Source organism: Rhinichthys klamathensis, unplaced genomic scaffold (assembly GCF_029890125.1).
Source record: "Rhinichthys klamathensis goyatoka isolate OS25496 unplaced genomic scaffold, OSU_Roscu_1.1 h1tg000111l_1, whole genome shotgun sequence".
Classification (NCBI taxonomy): Eukaryota; Metazoa; Chordata; class Actinopteri; order Cypriniformes; family Leuciscidae; genus Rhinichthys; species Rhinichthys klamathensis.
This window is the reverse complement of record NW_026606649.1, coordinates 15,382,078-15,404,209: the sequence shown is the minus strand read 5'-3', so window position 1 is coordinate 15,404,209 and position 22,132 is coordinate 15,382,078. Positions and strand designations below refer to the sequence as shown.

Sequence of the window (22,132 nt, the reverse complement as noted above, 5' to 3'; positions counted from 1 at the left end):
AACAACCCTTAACGTTCGTTTTCAAAACTGTGCAACTCACCGAGTGGTTAGTGGTGTTTGTTGATGATTAAAAACAAATATATCGGCGCAATGTATGCTTTCAATCCGTGTTATTTGCTATAGTGGAACTATTTTTTCAGATACCTCACAACCGCGAATAAACTTCCGCTCGATATTTGAGTCTGAAGCGCTAGCACACTCCCGACCACTTGATGGCGACAACCACTTTGCCACAGTTACTCAGCTCACGCTAGCCTTCTGAGAGACGGAGAACCGAGCGAAAAGACTACAACCAAATGTAAACAGACCCCTTTCCGTTTCCAGTAGCGCAGTAATATCAACGAGCACTGAGTCCTCCAGCAGACATCAATGCGATTTTTAAAAATGGCAAATAAAACACGACAGAAACTGTATTTCGGTACGCTACTTGTTTTGGAACATCAACGAACACCACTAACCACTCGGTGAGTTGCACAGTTTTGAAAACGAACGTTAAGGGTTGTTTTAAGGACATGTTTGAGCATGCCCATAGACATCCACTCTGAAGCACTCAGAGGCGATTCTAAAATAGTCAAAAAGTCGAGACAGGACCCATCGTCAAAATTTCTAAGTCCACCACTCTAGTTCATCCAAAACAAACTAGAAAATAGACTCAAAGTGTTAAAAACCGGAATTATCCTTTAAATCTACGCGCTGCCTCGGCAAACGCGCGATCCCAGTCACAGAATCTTTATTGCAAAAGTAGACCCGTCTACACGCTGCCTCGGCAAACGCGAGATCCGAGCCACTAGATTCTGAATTGCAATGCAGACCTTTAATCTACGCGCTGCCTCGGCAAACGCGAGATCTCAGTCACAGAATCTTTATTGCTGAGTAGACCCGTAATCTACACGCTGCCTCGGCAAACGCGAGATCCGAGCCACTAGATTCCATATTACAATAATTTAGGACAATTCTTATGGGACAAACAACACCAAATAAGACTGACAGTTTGACATAGAGCGCTTGCTGAAGAACAGAAAGCCGACATCTTATGTGTGCCGGCTGCCTTTATAGCTTCCGCCTATGTGCCATCACACATCACGTCATGACGTTGCACCAATCAGAGATCGGCTCAGTTTCATTCATACTTCAGAGGCGCTACGCTGAGGGGCGTTCTCCCAAAGTGTCATTCGACGCAGTTGGAGTTCCCTCGAAAGGGAACTGAGAAAACAGCAAGCATTCTTTTAATAAAGCATAAGAAAAGCATCTGATAGCAACGTCAATATGTTTGCACGATCTTTGCATTTCGGTATACTCTCAAAAAAAAAAGGTACAAAAGCTGTCACTGTGGTGGTACCTTTTCAAAAGGTACACCTTTGTACCTAAAGAGTGCATATTAGTCCCTCAAATGTACATATTGGTACCAAAAGTGTACATATTAGTACCTAAATGGTACAAATTAGAACCCTTTTGAAGGGTACTGTCCCAGTGACTGCTTTTGTACCTTTTTTTCGCGAGTGTAAAGTCGAAATAACCAAATGACTTTGGTAAAGTCACGTCACGTTTATTTTTATAGCACTTTATACAATAGATCGCTTAAAATCAAGCAGCTTTACCGTATTAAACATGAAAAACAGTGTCAGTGTCTCGTTTCATCAGAAGTACAACTTCATTTTCTACTATAAAGCAGCTCTCCACTGTGTTCATGTTTTCACTCGAGGGTCATGTCTGACCTCCACAGATTGAACAGGAGAAATGAAGCCGAAAAGATTTCCACGTGAAAGGCAGAGCCTCCACACACACCAACCTATTATGTAATTGCCAGGGATCAATGGTAGTACAAAGGTGTTTACCAGCCAAAGCAAACTTTTCCAGAAAGTTGGCTTTGGCAAGCTGTTTCGAACTTCCAAAACAAACTCTAAAAGAAGTTAGTTTTGGCCTGATTTTGTTTCGAAATGACGTCACATCAGTTCGTTCTTCGATTTCGGTTGAAGATTATAAGGGCTTTTAGTTAATGATACATACCTGCCGAAGCCATATGTTAAATTTTAATATGTCCTCCTGCTCCCTTTACGACATAAAACAATTTATTATTGATTCAGATTATAAAGAGGTCTATGTTTTGGATGAATATTTTGGTGCCCTTACAGACTTACTTCTGTAGACTGCTACAGATTCTACGTGTCTGTCAGAGGACCTTGGCAACACTGTAAAGCCCTATACCATCTGTCAATCAATATGTATAGTCATGGAAGTGGTAAGTAGATAATCACAGTATCTTCTACTACTAAAACATTCATCCATCTATTCAAAGCTTGTCCTAGTGTTGTGGGTATGCAGGAGCCAATTAATAAATAATATAGACTAAAATGTATTTACTGTACCCGTGTGAAAAAGAAGTGAGCTTAATTGTACAGAATGTTCACTTGTAGTATATGTCAAACCTTAAAAGTATGTACTTGCAGATAATAAAATAATAATGAAAAATAAAAGGCCACTAAGAGAGTACAATTTCATCATGACTATGATCCTTAATGACTATAATTCTTTGTAATAATGTCAAATTAGAAGTTTTGCTTTAAAGTACATTTTAAATCATTGTTTTTTTTATATTTTGGTTTTAATATTTGAATATGATCACATTCACTTTCACTTACGTATGTTTACTATATTAAAGTATATTATTTCCGTAATAAGTACTCTTTGTTTAATAGTACGCTACAGTGTACTTCCTTTTCACAGAACTTGAAGGGTATTTGTTGCACACTGTGCAAACTAAATCACTAAATAAATTAATCAATAAAAAAGAAACTGAAAATGCCGAAAACATAAAACTACAGTTATGCTAATAAAGAATCTTTATTTTTAAGAGTGTATGGTAAATGTTTGCAAGATTGTGATTGTAAGATTGGCAGACTCACACATAAACTGCACACTCGTACACACTGAAGTCAGACAGTGAGACAGTGAGAGCGAGTAAATCAATGACTATAGAGCTGCTGCTAGAGGAGAGTGGTCACCTGTCTTTGCTGAGTCACCAGTGAGTCAGAGAGACAGTCAAAGAAAGAGAGAGAGAGTGTGAGAGACACAGTCCAAAAGGGAGAAAATTAGTTTTTGTGTCAATGGAATGGAATGGGCCCAGAAAATAGAACAAGAGGGCCATTAGTGACAGCCAAGTAATAAGGAAATATTGCCTGAACTGCTTTCAAATGGACTGTGGACATTAAAGTGCTCAATGCAAATGTTGCTACATGAGAAATGCATTACCGCAGAGGCTACACAAATTTCTGCATTTAGAGCAGGGGCGGATCTACCGGGGTGGCATAGGGTGGCAAATACCACCCTAAAAGAAAGCCTTGCCACCCCTGCTGCCACCCCAGTTGGCAGCAACGAATTAAAAGTTATGGCCAATTTGACAATTTACGAGCGCGAATCTCCCATGTCCGACTGCAGTGAATTCGCTACGTGCATAATATGACGACCGTTGACGTTCGTACTTTAGTGTGTGGGCAAATACTTCCGGCGAAAACTTATGGTGATCTGACCGCGAGAGCGGGAGACAGCGAGAGCAAGAGACAACAGCGACCGAGTTGAGTTCCATTACCAGAGAGATAAGTTTTCAACCCGACCAAATTTTTAAATGCATATCATTTTCAGTGTATTTCACCTGTGCGTTTCTATGCTTTATATTACTGCATTTATTTTGTGCAAGTGAGATGAGTAAAGCACATCTGTTTCATATATCATGTATCTGTCTGGTGTTTATATGCAGTAGCCTAACTTACGGTATTCCACAGTAAAACGCTCAAGTTGGGTGCTCAACAAAATAATATATATAAAAAAGGGAAAAAAGGTCGGCACACCTTGGCTCCAAAAGTTAAACGCACCCCTGCCTTTATACTCACACAGGGCTGGACTGGCCATAATATTATAACTATTATTATATAGTAGTGTAATGTAGACAGACACTATATCACATTCACAACTAAAAGAGTTTTCAGTTTTTCTTTGTTCAATTTGCACACTGAATATGGGTTGGAGATCTCTATTTTGAACTCTCAAAGTGCACCAGATTGATGAATTTAACATTAAAAAGCAAAAAAAATTCTTACGGGGGAGCATGCCCCCCAACCCCCCTAGAGGGACAGAGGTGCACTCACCACAGATTTACCAAAATTCTGTGGGAAAAAAACGCTATTGCTATACCAATGCAGCTCATAACTTGTTTTAGCATTCATCACTGTGGAGTAGGCCTATAGTTCAACTTAGTAGTTATTTCATCTGTTAACTCTTACTCACTCCTATTCACTTATGTTATGACATTAGTGGTTTTTATAGGAGTTGGTATACATATTCAAGGGAGTGCAAAGTTCGGTTGTGTTTATGATCATATGTAGTGGTAGCCTGGTTCTACCAGACTCTCGTACATTTCATTTGTACAGAGAGTCTGGCACCGCTCCATTGACAAGCGTTAACTTCCTTGTAGGCGGGTATTCTATTGAAGTCTAAAACTATTGGATCTGCCCAGAGTCACTCTATCTGCCATAACCAATCGCTAACGTTTGGTCGTGACATATGTCTTTTCCCGAACCCCGTGGGAGGATGGCCATAAACACAAAACTAAGCAAAGATTGTTCTTGCTCCGGCTTTAACTTCTTGATATTCGGCAGCGTTGCCACAACGGACCGAATAGCTTCACTCGCATCTGTCGTCTCTGCCATTACTGAGCTACAACTCAAAATAACGCACGAGTCGACATCAACGTCATCGTTCTCAGCCACTCCCTCTGTTCGCTGATTGGCCCGGTAAAAAATTGATTTCTGGAAACCGAAGTCTACAGCACAATCCCAGACGTAGTACTGAAGGAAAATGAAATTGAGCGGAAGTGCGTAGGAGGGCGGAGCCAGGCTAATGTAGTGGGCCAGTCTGGGCCAAAATGCCCGGGCCGATTTTTTGTCCCAGTCCAGCACTGTACTCACAGGTGACCCCAAACCCCACACACACACACACACACACACACAAAAGATAGAAATAATAATACAAATAATGCCCTTTTGTAGTGTGTATACATACGATTTCTCATCAAACTGTGTTAACTGTGATTAAATTCAGTATATATATACGTCTGCCATGTTGCCACCCCTCAAAAATTCCTGCCCCCCTCTTGCCACCCCATAAATATTTTTCTAGATCCGCCCCTGATTTAGAGAAACACAAAGAAACCAGTGGCTGACAAGACTCGCAGTATAAAGCATAGCGGACAACATTATACATTTTAAAAAAAAAATTGCACTGTTTTGCACATGATTATTATTATTTTTTAATAAAGATGAAATAATGCAGACTGATCATTGACAAACACAAGCTTGCAAGTTGAGTGTGATAATAAAGTGAATTTATTTACGGTACCTGTTGCACTCAATTTCTCAGGGGGGAAATAGTTAATTAACCTTTTTTGACCAATAGAAGGGCATGCTGTAACAGTAGGCTAAATGGGGTAAGTTGTCACAATGGGAACCTGCATTTAAACAGGCTGTTCAGCTTAATTTTTAAACCGTAAAACAGGTATAGAAATGATGTAGCCTAACCTATAAAAATATTAAATGATTTGCATTGGCCAACATTTACTGTAGGTTAATTAATACATTGCAAAGAACACAGTTTAGGCTTGCAGTTAAATCTACCGTTGACTCAAGTCTAGTAGCGTGTTTGTTCACTTGTTTACTCAACAGCGCAAGCAAGGCTACATGATTTTGACATTGAATGGAATTCATATTCGATCAGAAAAAAAAGTAATTTGAGACAGTTTCGAACTGCTAATGAATATATGTAACATAATATAGGCCTACATTTAGCTATGTAACGGCTTTTGTTTTAAAAACCAGAGTGAGCCTTTGTGACAACTAGCCCCGGTCTCACCTATGGTAGAAAGAGACGAAAACATTTAACAGAATACTTAATGCATAAATTAAGTTCCCTACCCATTTCGTCGTTGTGAGTCATTTTTTATCCGTCGAGACACGATGAACAGCGATAGAGGAGATTGTTACAGCATGCAATGGACTCTTCTTGACGTCTTGAGCGTCTGCTGCCTCCGTCAGACCGTCAGAACGAGAAATGATCGGCTCGGTTCAACTGGATTCTGAGAACGGCATGAGAAGCCGCTATTGACCTGCTGTCAGTTCTGCGCATGTCTGACAGCGGAACCGATCGCCGTTTAAGAGGCTGAATGAGCGATGAAGCTAAGAAACTCACTGCTCTTCGCTTTAGTCTACATTATTTACGGATCCTGCCGCTATCAAGCCACTAAGCCGGAATTCAGTTCATTACAAATGCATGCCGTCTCAAACCGCCCGAAAAAACACAGAATAACAGACACGAAGCTGCAGCCAAACACTAAACACTAAAAAGCGGAATACACTCAAGCAATGTGAGTGAATGAGAGTCCTCTATCAAAAGCTGTTATGAAGTTCACCTAACATGACCTCACAATGTGTGAATGGATGAACTAAGTGGACTGAACTCCGATTTGCAATAAAAATAGTGTTGTTTTCACTGAATAATTTGTTAAAATGAACGCACATTAATACATTGTAGCATGAGGACGAGAAGTCAGACACCTTTAAACTTGCTTCATTCTCTCTCAGCACTTCACAATGCAACAGAATCAACTCGAATGTAGGTAGGTATTGTGTTTGTATTCACTAAGAGAGGTGTCACTAGGAAGTTAAATTGAAGTTAAAAGTTTACAAAAAGGAAGTCTAATCAACAAAATGTTGACTTCAAACAAAACTACTTAAAAACAAAACAGCATCAACAGTGAACAGATCCAAACCCTCTATTAATTCTAAATAACTTTATACATTCCCATCTGTCAAACATGTTTATTAGAACAATGAGAAACAGATAGGCTACTATTTTAATTGAGTTTGCAAATCTAAAACCATGCACATCTAGAATAAGTGGAAACAGATAGTGTAAAACTAAGTGCATGTTAGGGATACTGGGAAAACACATCTGTAAAGAATTTAGTTAAATGGGTTCAACACTTTATAGTCTATTTTTAAGCACACAGTGCTTAGTACAAATACAGCTATTTGAATGTCCATGAAATAATTTTGGTGTAGACACTTAGAAAAAAACTATTTCCTCAATATGTTTTAGATTTTATTGTGAACCATTCTTTTGCATATGTTTCATTTTTAATATATATTTGACCTTGTAATCTCATAATGTCACAACTGGATCTGCAGTGAAAATGCCAGACTTCTCTCTGGTGACATACAGGGCTTCTCCAATCATTTAATCTGCTTAAACTTCACCCCTGCAACATTCATCTGACTGCCTCCACTTTGCAACAGCCACATCTCAACATCCAATCAAACTGAACCAAGTCTCCACCCTACACTTTTTCTTTTTCTATTATTTGTTATACTCAGTATGTCACAGTATGAAAGAAAAGATTCTGTTTAATTCTGACTTAGGGGATAGTTCACCCAAAAATAAAAATTCTGCCATTAATTACTCACCCTCATGTCGTTCCAGACGACTTTCGTTCATCTTCGAAACACAAATGAAGATATTTTTTAAAGAAATCTGAGAGCTTTCTGTCCCTCCATTGACAGCTGTGCAACTGAAGCGTTTACGCTTCAAAAAGGCCATAAAGAGATCGTAAAACTAATCTATATGAATAGAGTGGTTAAGTCTAAAATTGTACGCATTCATCAACTCACACATCAGTTGTGGTAAACGGTAATGGAAGCATGTTCGCTTGAAGTGCGAGAACCAATGAGGTTAATTCTCGTGCTACGCAGCACATTTGAGCTTCCACAATTAGGTTTGTTCTCGCGGGTCAAGCAGGTTCGGTTGAACTTCTGTTTATGTTCGCTGATCAATGTTTATATATGAATAAAAGCCTAAATTCAATCTATTCACCATCTAAAGTTATCATGGAAATTTCGACTAAACAACTTGATTCATATGGATTAGTTTTACGATTTCTTTATGTGTAAAAGTTTGTTGCGTAGCTGTCAATGGAGGATCAGAAATCTCTCAGATTTCATTAAAAAGATCTTCATTTGTGTTCCGTAGATGAATTTTCATTTTTGGGTGAACTAACCCTTAAGCCTGCATACACTGTATAATTTTGTCTTAATGTATTATAAAGGTATTCATCATAATAATGCATTAACATTTCAACGCATGTACGTCTAGCCATAAATATGATATGATATATATTAGCTATTTGCAGTTACACCTTTAGAGTTCAATGCATTACAACACATGACATAACACTAAAAATTGGATGTTAATCCTTTAAAAGTAAAATTAAATGTTTATTATATCATATATTATAATTCAATTATTCAGAATTCTTAGTTGCAATTATTGTAATTACAAAAGGTATTGCAATCCACTACAAATGAATTATGTGGTTAATGTTATTATAATGTCTTTTTTTTTTCCATCAATCACATGTTTTTATTTTCTTGTCCTTCCATGTACAATGTTGTGGGTGTGAATGTTTAAGGGCGTGGAGCAAGAGCTCCATGACATCACTGTCCCACCGCTGAAAAAGAATCTGGTCATCTAGCACTGCGGGGGCAACTCAATCCGTGGCCTCACTAACATGTGGAGCCATTGACACTGACATCAGACACAGCAGCGCCGGTGTCCATGACACCCCAACACCAGCTGCCTTCACACAGCTCCACACTCACTGTCCAGCAGGAAGCACATAGCACCATGGGAATAAAACCACTTGCTGATCTAGAAATACCTTTTAAAGTTCATCACAGTTCATCAAATTTAACACACTTATATTGTAACCATCCATTTTGATCTCAAGCCAGTGAAACAAATCAAACAAAACTCTAACATGCCAGATAAGCAGATAAAAAGTTTACATAAAACTACCATGTATATATAGTTGGTTTGCGGTCCTGCATATTCTGATTTAAGAAGCTAACGCTGAGATCTCAACAAAACCCGCAATACTGTTTTGTGGGACACCTGAAAAGACGTCTTTTGCCTCCAACAAGAACTCAAGCAGAGTAAGCAGTTCTAACTATACAAGTGCTGTTTATCACAGTGTTATCTCATCAGAAGCATGTACAGATCTTCCTACAGCTGCACCCTCACTAAACACTATGCATTATGCACATCATTCATCATTCATGAGCTGTGAATAGTGAATTAGTCGCTGGTTAACAATTGACCATCAGTAAAGTTATTTTCCACATTCTTCAACTCCTAAGAGGGCAAAGAGTACAGGTGGCAGACAAATTAGGATGTAAATAATCTCTATGCTTTCTGCTGTCTGAGGTTCTATAGCACAATCAAAGCTCAGTGTCTGTTTTCAAAACTGGGGCCTCATTGATAAAAGCTACATTTTAAAAAAATAAATCTCTTGAAATTATGTCAGAGTCGCAGTTTAGTGAATTGCTTTCCTCTTTGATTTTCGGTCAGTTACTGTTGTGTAAGTGTTGGACACTTGTTGAATCTTCTTGCGGGCTAATTTTAATTGTCACATTTCATCCCAAAATTCAAGAGAAAATATTGCTTTGTTCCAAATGTAAAAATAAATAAATAATACAAATACTATCATTTTTAAATAAAAAATCAGCATAAAAGGTAGTATGGTGTATCTCACGATCAGATCTTTTTCCACATTAGTGTTTTTGGAGTAAAATGCGCAAAAATATCATGGAAATAATGTCAAAATGCAAATACACACTACCGTTTAAAAGTTTGGGGTCAGTAAATTAATACTTGTATTCACAACGATGCATTAAATTCATTAAAAGTGTCAGTAAAGACGTTAATAATGTTACAACAGATTTCTACTTCAAATAAATGCTGTTCTATTTTATTCCCGAAAAAAGGGTCTCATTTTTCTACAAAAACATTAAGCAGATACACAACTGTTTTCAACTTTGATAATATTAAGAAATGTTTCTTTAGCAGCAAATCAGCATAGTGATTTCTGAAGGATTGTGTCGTGTGACACTTAAGACTGGAGTAATGGACATAGTGCAAGACAGTAAAGATAAGAAAAGGAGATCCACAGAGAGGAACAGAGGGAAATGTACTGTGATATTAATATTGATTCATGTATTCAAGTCTAAACTCCAATGGTTCACTGACTGCTGAAAGACAAAACTGCAGTCAGACAAAAAATTCATATTAGCTATTTTGAAATCACAAACGCACGAGGAACAGAGGAAGGGCTGAATCACTGAACGGACAATAACGCCTACTAGTGGAAACAGTGTTGAACAGCCTGTGTTGGTTTCATAAAACAAAAAGACAAAGATTTCTTTCTTTAAAAAAATAACTAATTTTTTTAAGGCAAGAGGTTACACTAAATTGATTTCTCATCATTTTAAATCTATTTTTAGTTTAACTTAATCAATGTTTTTTAGTTATTTCAGTTCAAATATATTGAGTAGATCCCATTATATTAAAGTCTGTGATTTTGAGTAACGGAAAATACCTGTTTGTATTTGACATTCAGTTATGTTGTACCATTAAAAGACTGTCTGCTCTAATCTCCAGCAACCACAAAAACTTCAACTTTTTAACATTACTCTCCTGATCCAGCCATATGCAAAGGATGCTGGGAAAAATCATCCACCCAATTTCTGTTAACAGAAAATGACTCATGTAAACCCAACACAAATGGATTAAGTTAAATTCAATTTTAAATATATTTAAGTGGATTGAACACAATTAAATTAAGTTAGGACTAAATGTATAGCAATTGTGTTGCTTTAACTCATTTTAATTAAGTAATTTTAACAAGCAGCAAAAATCTTCTTTTTTTCAGTGTGGTAAAAAGTGTTGAATTATTATTATTATTATTATTTTATGTTTTTGAAAGAAGTCTCTTATGCTCACTAAGGCTACATTTATTTATATGAAATGTATTCATGTGATGACATAGTAACTTTCATTAATAAATCATTAACAAACATGATATGCTTAACAGATCATTAGTTATTAATATATATATATATATATATATATATATATATTCACATAGAACTATGAGATAATGTGTTTGTTAATGTTTACTATTGAACTTACTAAACATTACATAATGATTAATAGATCATTATTTAATGTACATTGAAATGCTTACAAATATCATTAAACTTTCTATTCATATGATCATGCACTTCTTAAAAATCTAATATTGATTTTAAAAGAAATTATACAATGATTAAAAGCGTATTACATTTGCTGTACATTTGAACGCTAAATGTCTTAAAAATTCAATTTATAAATTATCTAACACACTTTAATTATCTTATTGGTAATTTTAAGCATTTCACAAAAAATATTCATTGTTAACATATTATTCATTAACTCATACCACAGTCTGTAAAAGTCACACTTGTGGTCTTTGTTTGCTGTGGTGTATGCAGACTTCTACTATTTACACTTTACAAATCTTTTATTAATTATTTGTTCCTGTTTTTGAGGTACCCAATCTATTCATAATTGCCAAATGTTTCTAAATGTTTACTATTAACTATTTAACACCTTTATGGGCTTTGGACGTTTAGCTACTGTAACAACGCAGGTTAGTTATGTCTTAATAACACATGATTGTAGTTATGGTGCAAAACATGTTTTTTTTATTGCCTCAACATTAAGTATACTATATCCTTTAACAGGATATTCCTTGAATCATACAACAGGAGAAAACAAATAATTGTTTCAAGAAAATATTTCATTTATCAAAACAATGTAATACAAACAGTTTGAACAGTGTTCCCTTAAAGTAATCAAACTAACCCCTGCAAACTAACCTACATAGTACATACTGTACACCTACCTACATAGTAAAGACACCTATAAAGTGGGACCAGTCATTCTTATATTGTTAAATTTTCTGTTGAACATCCAGATCACTCATAGCTACCAAACACCTTTTTGCATTTGTAAATGTAAAAAGAAAGTGCATTAGGTGGTATATGAACTGAAGTTTGAAGATTTTCAAGAAGTGCGTGATCATATAAATAAAAAGTTGAATGACATTTGTAAGCATTTTAATTTACATTAAATAATGATTAAGGTAATATATATTCTATCATGATTTGTTGATACATGAAAGTTATTATGAAGTGTTTCGGGGTAAAAAACGGTAGCTACATCTTAATATTTTTGTCGAAACCTTGATTCGTTTCTAGGATTCTTTGATGAATAGAAAGTAAAAAAAAACAGTGTATACAATTACGTGTGTGTGTGTGTGTGTGTGTGTGTGTGTGTGTGTGTGTTTGTGTGTATGTATATAAATGTGAGATTTGTGAAAAAAGCAGAGGGGGGGATGTTTGTATTTCATGAAAATTAATCACGAACTACAGTGGGTATTTCATGCAGCTGCTAAAGTAACATTTATATTAATTATGAACTTTAATGAAACAATATCGGAATATGTCAACAAATAATTGTTTTTAAATCCAAATTTGAGCAGATTGCCTCTGTACCTCTCGTTGGTTTCATATGGATTACATAATCAGAGAATATTTGTTCACTCAAGCTTTCTATAGACATATTTCTTATCGTGACTGGGTCAAGTCGCCTATAGAGTTTTAGTTCATTTCTGTGACGCGCTCTAGTTCACGGAGACCGAGGCGGCAGAAAGCGCATCCGGTTGGTTTTCTTTATTTTACAAAAGCATAACGTTTTGTTGTTATTGTGAGGGTACAAACATAAAAGTAGACCTTTTACAGTTCTGAATGATGTCTTACTCTTATTTGCATGACCAGAAACGACAGAGTACGCCTATTTTAAGTTCTTTTCTCTGTTATGAGAAAAAAAAAATCCAAGTGAATGCACCAGCACGTTCATCGAACACTAATTTAACATGCTAGAATAAAACCCGAATTTAGAAAAAATTTGTAGTGCCACTCGGCCAGGTGTGCCAAAAGACTAATTTATAAATTTCAATATTTCATACAAAATCACAAAACGCTTTCTGACATTTTGAAAAGCCACGAATTAAGGCCACTGGAAACTTAAATGTGTATCTCTCATCACAGGAGCGGGAACGCTAATAGTTTTGATTTTATTGTTGTTTAAACGTGCGTGTTGCATATTTCTTTAATCTTTATATTAGATATTTTATATGGTCTATTGATGAAATAGCATTGATTACTGTTGAGGGGGAGATTAAATTAATTTAAAAAATAATTCCGCAGAAGCAGTGATTTAGACCAGAGGGGGGGAAGTAAAAGAATTGAAAGTGGGGGGAAAATCACATTATGAAATAAATGTTTTTCTCCAAAACACATTGGGAACAATTATTTGCCCCCTCTTATTAAATACTTTTTGCAACCTCCTTTTTCCAAGATAACAGCTCTGAGTTTTCTCCTATAATGCCTGATGAGTTTGGAGAACACCCGACAAGAGATCAGAGACCATTCCTCCAAACAGAATCTCTCCAGATCCTTCAGATTCCCAGATCCATGTTGGTGCTTCTTCTCTTCAGTTCAGCCCACTCATTTTCTATGAGTGGGCAGCAAACACTTAAGATGGGTTTGGTGCACACAGGGATAAAGAAGTACCCCATGTGTAAAATGAAATACTCTGCTGTATCTTTAATGTTGTGGGCCTAATTTTCTGCCAGAGGTCCTGGACATCTTGTTCAGATACATGGCATCATGGATTCGATCAAATACCAACAGATAAAAAATCAAAACCTGACAACCTCTGCTTGAAATCTTATAATGGGCAGTGGTTGGATCTTCCAACAGGACAGTGATCCAAAAACAAACATCAAAATCAAAACAAAAATGGGTCCCAGTCCCCCAATCCCAGTCCCCTAAACTGAACCCTATAGAAAATGACTGGGCTGAACTGAAGAGAAGAAGCACCAACATGGATCTGGGAATCTGAAGGATCTGGAGAGATTCTGTATGGAGGAATGGTCTCTGATCTGTTGTCGGTTGTTCTCCAAACTCATCAGGCATTATAGGAGAAAACTCAGAGCTGTTATCTTGGAAAAAGGAGGTTGCAAAAAGTATTTAATAAAAGGGGGCAAATAATTGTTCCCAATGTGTTTTGGAGAAAAAACATTTATTTCATAATGTGATTTTCCCCCCACTTTCAATTCTTTTACTTCAATGAAAGGTTAGATATTTGCCATTTTTTTTAGATCGAATATCAAAAGGATTATAAATGCAGATTTATTTTTTACAGCCATCTTTGATCATATTTACCAAGGGGGCAAATAATTCTGACCAGCACTCTATATATATATATATATATATATATATATTCTGTCATGGTCATGGCATTAAGAGCAGAGGAGGGCTATTTAGAAAACAACACCCCACAAACTACACACCAGAAGCCTGTTGCATGAAGCCGGTTTCAGTTCAGGTAAATTTGAGATTAGTTTGAGCAAACTTGCGCTACAGCTAACCTGGTCCGGAGCAGGTTTTATTCTGTTAAAGTTCCCAAAACTGTTGCCAATCAGTTGTAAGTAAAGTGACTATTAATTATTGATTATATTTATATTATATCAATTATAATTATGTATAATTCATATAATTATTATATGAATTAACAATTAATATTAAACTTTGCATTTAAATTAATATATAAATACAAACTTTAAAATAAAAAACTTTTAAACGGATTAAGCTTGTGTGTTTTCTTTTTAGTTCTTTGTGAACTTGTATAAAGTATGCAAATTCAGTTGATACACATGCATATAGTCAGATATTTTCATTTAGCTGGCTTTTTAAACTCACTGCAGCAGGGTTTATTTTCTGCCTTTTAAATGCATTTAAATTCAGGATGTTTTTCATAACGATCTCTTCATCTCTTTATCAGAGAAGTGAATTGTGTCAGCTCTCTCTTGTGTCAGAATATGGTCATGCAGAAGAAGGCAGTAGTATAGTATGTGCTTTATAACTACTAATTAACAGCCAAAATCCTAGAAATATGCATGATAATAAGCAACTAAATAGTGAGAATTGGACCCTAAACTGAAGTGTTACCCAATCGTGTCATCAACTTGTTTTCTGAGCTTATGTACCTCACAAGTGAAAAAAGAGTGAATAAGTGAATCAAGTTAATCAATCTGACGCTCTCCATGTTCCTTGTGATTGGCTGTTCGCAGCACATGACACACTTTCAGGTGCACGTTTCAGTGTTTTGAGCCCGCTGAACCTGATCTAAACTAGGTTGGATTTGTAAGGTTTTGTCAACTCTAATACTCTGAAACTCAGAGCTTGTTCAACTAGGCCTCAAGAGTTAGGGAGACACTCTATTGTGGGGCTTTATTTTCTTTTTACATTTCAGCACCCTCTAGTGGTTAAGGACTTAATCCCTTAAACAGCTAACTTCCTGTTTAGTAAAAAGCCACCAAACCCAGAAACACAATCTGAAAGATGTCGAAAATGAACATAAGATACAGACAGAGACACAAGGCCACATACAGTAGACAGGGTCTTTATACAACTTGTCTATAGATTTTACGGTGAGAGAGGGTTCAGACGTACTTTGTTGGACCGGAGCGAGACGCGTCCTCCACAGCGTGCGCAGAACTTATTTTGGCAATAGGAACAGACGTGGCCGCAGCCATCGGCAAACTTGGTTTTGTGGCAGATCCCACAGATGGGCGAGTCTCCCTTCTGCTCCGGATTCTTCTGAGCCTCCTCTCCGATCTTCTTCACCTGGTCCTTATACATCTCAAACTGCTGGTGCAACTTCCTGTGGAGAGCAGAGAGGCACATTTAGGTTTGGGTCATTTTAGTATTTTCCTGTAATTGTCTTGATCTACATTTGGGGAGGAGAGTCAGGTGTGAAGTGCTGCTCCTGGATCAGTATGAGGGTACGTTTACACGACAACGATGTACTAAAAACTGAAATGTTTTTCCTTTGTTTTTTTTTGCATACAGACGACAACGTTGTCTAAACGATCCCCGTCCACACAGATCCATGAAAATGATTATAAATGGTGTATTATGCATGCCAGGCCAGTAGTTGGCGATGTCACCTTTAAAGAAACACTACGTGCTATTACTGAACATGTAATACCAACGCATTCTCATCCCAAGGCGTCATATACTGACGCTTTTGCCAAAGCGTCTACATCCAACGCATATGGCACCAAAGCCCGTCTACGGATGGCACCCTTTAGCGTCAATATAACACGCTTCGGTTATGGGTAGGTTTAGGTCTGGGATAGTGTTAGGGTTAGACCACTAGGAGGCGCCTTCTGCCCCATATATATCTGCATCTCATATTGACGCTAAAGGGTGCCATGTGCTTTGGATGTAAACGCTTTTTGGATGTAGACGATGTTACCTTTTTTTTTACAAATTCACATTTTGTAGTTTACATGGAGACGATGAAGGTGTTTTCAAAAACTTGCACTTTGAAACCCGTTTTCAAAAGTTTGCATTTGCAGGCCCCCAAAACACTGTTGTCGTGTAAATGAGTTTGTGCAATGATAGCTTTGTCACCTGTTAATTAACAATTATGCAAAACTGATCAGGAATATGAAAATAATTCAGCAAAAAAGTGCTTTTATGTTCAGCATAACATGCAATGTTACTGCAAATAAAAAGAAGAAGAAAAAATAACAAATTGCTCACACAAATAGGGTGCCTTTTCAGTAAATTTTTTTATATTTTTTAAATAAGAATAATTATAAATTTCTATCAATAAACTTTACATATTAAAAATGTAAATAATTGTAAAAGGGAAAAAATGGTTTGAGATTACTTATATTCTCATCATGTTGTAGAAGATGATGTTACTTCATTGATGTCTTAAAGGGATACTCCACCCAAATATGAAAATTCTGTCATCATTTACTCACCCTCAAGTTGTTGCAAACTTGTATGAGTTTCTTTCTTCTGCTGAACACAAAGGAAGATATTTTGAAGAACGATTGGAACTTTGGCACCATTGACTTCCATAGTATTTTTCTTTTTTCTACTATGGAAGTCAATGGTGCCAAACAACTGTTTGGTTCCAATCGTTCTTCAAAATATCTTCCTTTGTGTTCAGCAGAAAGAAACTCATACAAGTTTGCAACAACTTGAGGGTGAGTAAATGATGACAGAATTTTCATTTTTGGGTGGAGTATATATCCCTTTAACTTATGTCATTTTCAATATAGATAACAATACCAAAACTGGTTCAGGAGGCACATTTTTTTTCAACATTCGTGGCAATACTTAACTATTTTAGATTTAGCAAATTTGTCTGAATCTTATTCATACTTTTTTCTTTTTTTTGTGTGCGATCTGCTTACACCCACCTATGCTTATTTTTTTCTTTTAAATAAAATCCTGAAGTTGGTTTGGAATTTTCATTCCTGCTGTAGTCTCAATAGCTCTCCAACAAATGTGATATTTGCAGTTTCATTGCTTTATAAGTGTTGTTAACAAGAATGAGAATGTTTGTTAATTGAAATAAAGCTGAAATAAAATAAAAAAATATAGGATTAAAACAGAAATGTTGCCTTGGCAAATAACTGAAATTAATACATTTATGATGAAACTAAAACTGAAATAAAAAGATAAATATAAAAAAACTATAGAACTTGCAAAAGCACCTATAAAATACTAAAATATTAAATGTTAAAATTAACATTTAAAATTAAAATGAAAACCAATTCAAAATATTAATAAATGCTATAATTGTGTACAAATAATAGAAAATAACACTGATTTCTACCCATTTCATGAAAAGTACAAGTAGATTCTATATAAAAAATTTTTTTTAAAAACTATTAAAAAAATTTTTTTTTTTGCAACTGTAAAAAGTGATCAGTTGACTTAACTTAATAATTTTAAGGCAATGGGTTTCCTCGCTTTTTTAAGTAAATAAACTTCATATATAATTGAAAGAATTAAGTTATGTGGAATTGTCAAGTTCACAGCTTAATTTTTTCAATTATGCATGAAGTTTATTTACGTAATAATTTTATTTTTAAGGCAACGGGTTTCCTCACTTTTTTTAAGTAAGTCAACTGATCACTTTTTAGTGTTTAAAACCTTAATAGTTTGCCACATGATTATTGTGGTTCTTCGGGTTTAAGAGAGCACTGGGGGTGTAAACATGACTCTTATTAAGTTCTTTATTTAGTAGTAATTGCATTATATATATAGGCTTTAAACTCTGGGTTAATTCCACCTATGCTACATTCATCAGGCAAACCATATTAAAATAAGACAGTAAACATTGACAGGATGCATCTAATACTTTAACAAGACTTGTAAGATGATAAGAGAGCGTTCCAGTTTGACAAGATCCAAATCTAATGCAGACAGACTCAATCAATAATTTATCCAGAGAAAACACTTACTCATCAAATGAATATTGATCCAGGGGGTATTTTCCATTGTTTTTAAGTCGTATGGAACAGTGAAGTATGACAGGGACGGGTTTTACTGCACATGCACTACAAATCATGATATTCAGTTTGAGCCCTGGAAAATCGATAACGTGTCCACACTGAAACTATCTGACATTGTCTCTCCGCAAGAGTACATGAATATCCGCTGTCATCGGTCACGCATGGCTAATGGATTGAACATGTTGTGTTGACATACAATTTGGTAGACTGATAAAATGGTCCGTCAAAAAACAACTTGAGTATATGCACACTGTTAGCAGGGTTTTATCTGTTTGTGCACCAGTGGCGGAGCCAGGGGGTGGCCAGGGGTGGCCATGGCCACCCTTGGCTTAAGCTTGGCCACCCCTTTGGCCACCCCTCTCACAACTGCTGTTTCTGTCTCGCTCTTATTTTTTACAAGAATTTTGTTTTTAAAACACAGAACCGTCGCTTTAAGACCACAAAAAACGTGAGACTTTTCAGACGCGCACTCCAACTTCACCTCAGCGCCAGGCGCAAGTCAAACGAGTGCGGAAATACCGAATGAGCTTGAGCAGTGATCGGAGCATAGTAGCCTATTCGATGTTCCTCAACTGGGGGGTTGCGAGACCGTTTTGAGTGAGTCGCATATGTCCAGTCAAAGAAACAACAACGTAATTCTCTTTCTATTTCGTAATTCTATTTATGTGCTGTTTACTTCCGCCTTGTTCACATTCTTGCACATAGGGATTCAAAAGAGATGTTTCCCCCCCTTTTTAATTTAGGTATGATAGAACGGTTTAGATTCTTTATTTTGACAACTAATATAGAAAGTTGAAGAGTTAATTGATTATATCAAATTCAATGAAGGTTAAATAATCTTCGAACCACAGTAGTTATCTGCATGTCTCATCCATGAAGGTGCAACAATGTTGGGGGTTTTGAGAACCAGAACCAAGCTAACTGAGCAAGTTGAACTTTAGCTATAGTGTGTGTACTCTTTATTAATATGCCTGGAGGTGGTAATAATAATAAAAAAGATCAAATTCACTCAGTATTCTATGATTCCTAATAGGCTACTATCTCAATTACAATTAAGTACAAATGAACTGTATTCAGTTGTGTTGGAAGCCACTAAAACAGTCCAATACATTATTTAAACTAATTTTTATCTTAAAATAATTAAGATTTAAATGCCACCCCAGACTGTTTGCTGGCCCTTGCCTGGCCACCCCTATGAAAAAATCCTGGCTCCGCCACTGTTGTGCACATGGTAACTTCCACATGATTTAAGTACTTTTGAACCCAGAACATTTCTTTACTAGAGTAGTGACAAACTATGGGGGTCAAACCCACTAGACTAGACCATCACACCAGTTCTGCTTGGCCCACTTGGATTAAACCACGTTGTGTTCTAGTCATTTTGACCCAGGGAACGATTTTTCTTTTTCCTGAATACAAGTTAAGACCCAATCAGAGAGGATTTTCTTTTTCCTAAAAAAGCTTGTTATTGCATAATTCGCATTGGACAAAAACTTACTGACTTTGCTCAAGGCATAACCACTTTTGGATTTTTTCCACCTTGTTACACTTGTGGTGTTCCAGGTCAAAAATGACCGACTTACAAAAAATTGGGTAACACTTTAGTTAGGAGTCCAATTCTCACTATTAACTAGTTGTTTATTAGCATGCATATTACTATTGGCTATTTATTAGTACTTATAAAGCACATAGTAGTGCCTTATTCTGCATGACACTACTCTAAATCCCTTAATCTTACCCAACACCTAAACTTAACAACTACCTTACTATAAATAAAGCAGTAATTAGGAGTTTATTGAGGCAAAAGATGTAGTTAATTATTAGATACTAGTGAGAATTGGACCCTAATCTAAAGTGTGACCAAAAAATTGCTTATAAATCAGTTATTAACAAACATTGGATTCCATCTTTGGTCACACTTTAGATTAGATTACAATTCTCAATATTAACTAACTATTAACTATGACTTTTGCCTCAATTAACTCCTTAAACAAGTGAAAAAAGAGTGAAAAAGTGAATAAGTTTGAGTGAATAAACTTCACTCAAGTTTATTCACCTCAAACAAACATACAAACTGAGGTTTATAAGCTCAGATCAATGTGGCCTACGATCAATCAGTTCCAAAAATAAATCTGTAATTGAAAGGAAACAAGCTGACAAAAAGACTGAATCCAATATTTGGTGATAGCATAATGAGAGATTTACTTGCAGCGATTTTAAAAGCCCAGTCATTTTTGCCCGGGAACACCCAAATAGGTAAAGGATTTTTAGCACAGGACAAGGGAACTAGCTACTTTTAGCGGCATGAATTGAAGCCCCTGCACTGTACTTACGGCTTTGGCTCCTCCTCACTGGGGGACTTTGACTGGGGCTGAAGAACATTACTAACCAGCTCAGTGATTCCACTGAAAGGGTTCCACCTGTTCAGACAAGCATAGCAACATCAAGTGGCAAGAACCAAAGAAATGTGTTTTCTCTCTGTCCCGCTTACACTTTGCATTTTGTAGGACTGGTCGCCATGATTATGCCAAGTAAGACATGCTCTTGGATCAACATCTTTTGTTGATCCTGGAACAACATTCCTATCTAAAAACATAGTGCTAACCCTATCTTTACATCTGAACCTAACCCTACCTAGCCTGGATGCCAGCCCGAACCCCGCCCACAACATTTTTTTGGTCGGGAAGTTCGGTCTGGACTCGATCCATTGAGGAGTAATTATGATCGGTTCAGAATTAGTCGGGCCAATCAAATTGCCAGGGCGGGCTTTATACGATGATGGACAGATGATATGCAGTTACGTAATCATCGCGTTATCAAAGAGCGCTTGGGTTGAACTGGTTTCCCTCAGAGATGACTGCAGCTGGAGAATTGAGATGTATAGATTCCGCTATTGCGTCTGTTGTAAAAGAAATCGACAGCGCATTAATTTTAAAAGACGAACAGAGAACTGCAATCAAGGCATTTGTCGATCGGAAAGATGTGTTTGCCGTCCTTCCTACGGGACTCGGCTAAAGTTTAATTTATCAGCTGGCTCCGATGGTCGCTAAGAAGATGGGACCCAATGAAAACCCTGTGGTAGTTGTGGTTTCTACTTTGGTTGCACACTCGCACTCATGGAGGACCAAGTAAAAGAAGCAACACTCATTATTTTACTACTTCTTCCAGCGTGCGTGCAGTTGAGTTCTGTTGAAACTATGCTATGCAACTATGTAGCTGACTTACTGCGTTGCTCTGATTGGTTGTAGGTCTATCCAATTGAGTGCAGAGTTTGTTTGTTTTTCCTGGTTCGGTTAAGACACGCCTCATAATCAAAGCCCTATGGAGCAGTATCAGACTCACATTCTGACTAGAATAAGAGTATGACGAAGTCAGGCTAAACCCTACCCATAACTTATCCCTAAAATGTGAATAAGAATAATGGTGTAGAACCACTGCTATAAGCCTAAACTTGACATTAACTGTAAACCTATTTTTCAAATCTGATTGTTTGATTCGAATGTTGTTCCAGGATCATCAAGGATGTTTTACTTAGTGAAATCGCATTCACCTTGTGGGACTACTCCAAGGAATCCCAAAACATTTAATTGAATGCTGCTTTAATCGCAAATGTTTGTGTGAATAATTTAAGTTTCTTTCTGTGTTTAAAGAAATAGTTCACCAAAAAAATGAAATGAAAAATCATCATTTACTCACCTTCATGTCACTGCAAACCTGAACACAAAAGGAGATGTTTAGCAGCTTTTCAGCTTAGACATTCTA

The 22,132-nt window shown here is 36.5% G+C and overlaps 1 protein-coding gene across 16 annotated transcripts in view; it reads right to left on the bottom strand.

The window, feature by feature from the left end:
* rims2b (regulating synaptic membrane exocytosis 2b) overlaps nt 1-22,132 on the bottom strand; it is a 232,465-nt gene that overhangs the window by 181,281 nt on the left and 29,052 nt on the right. For all 16 annotated transcript variants that reach the window (XM_056254608.1, XM_056254605.1, XM_056254609.1 and 13 more), the window contains exons 3-4: nt 20,704-20,790; nt 15,501-15,711 (exon numbers count right to left, since the gene is read on the bottom strand). In XM_056254608.1, the coding sequence (XP_056110583.1) occupies nt 15,501-15,711; nt 20,704-20,790 (298 nt within the window). The remainder of the gene's footprint in view (nt 1-15,500; nt 15,712-20,703; nt 20,791-22,132) is intronic.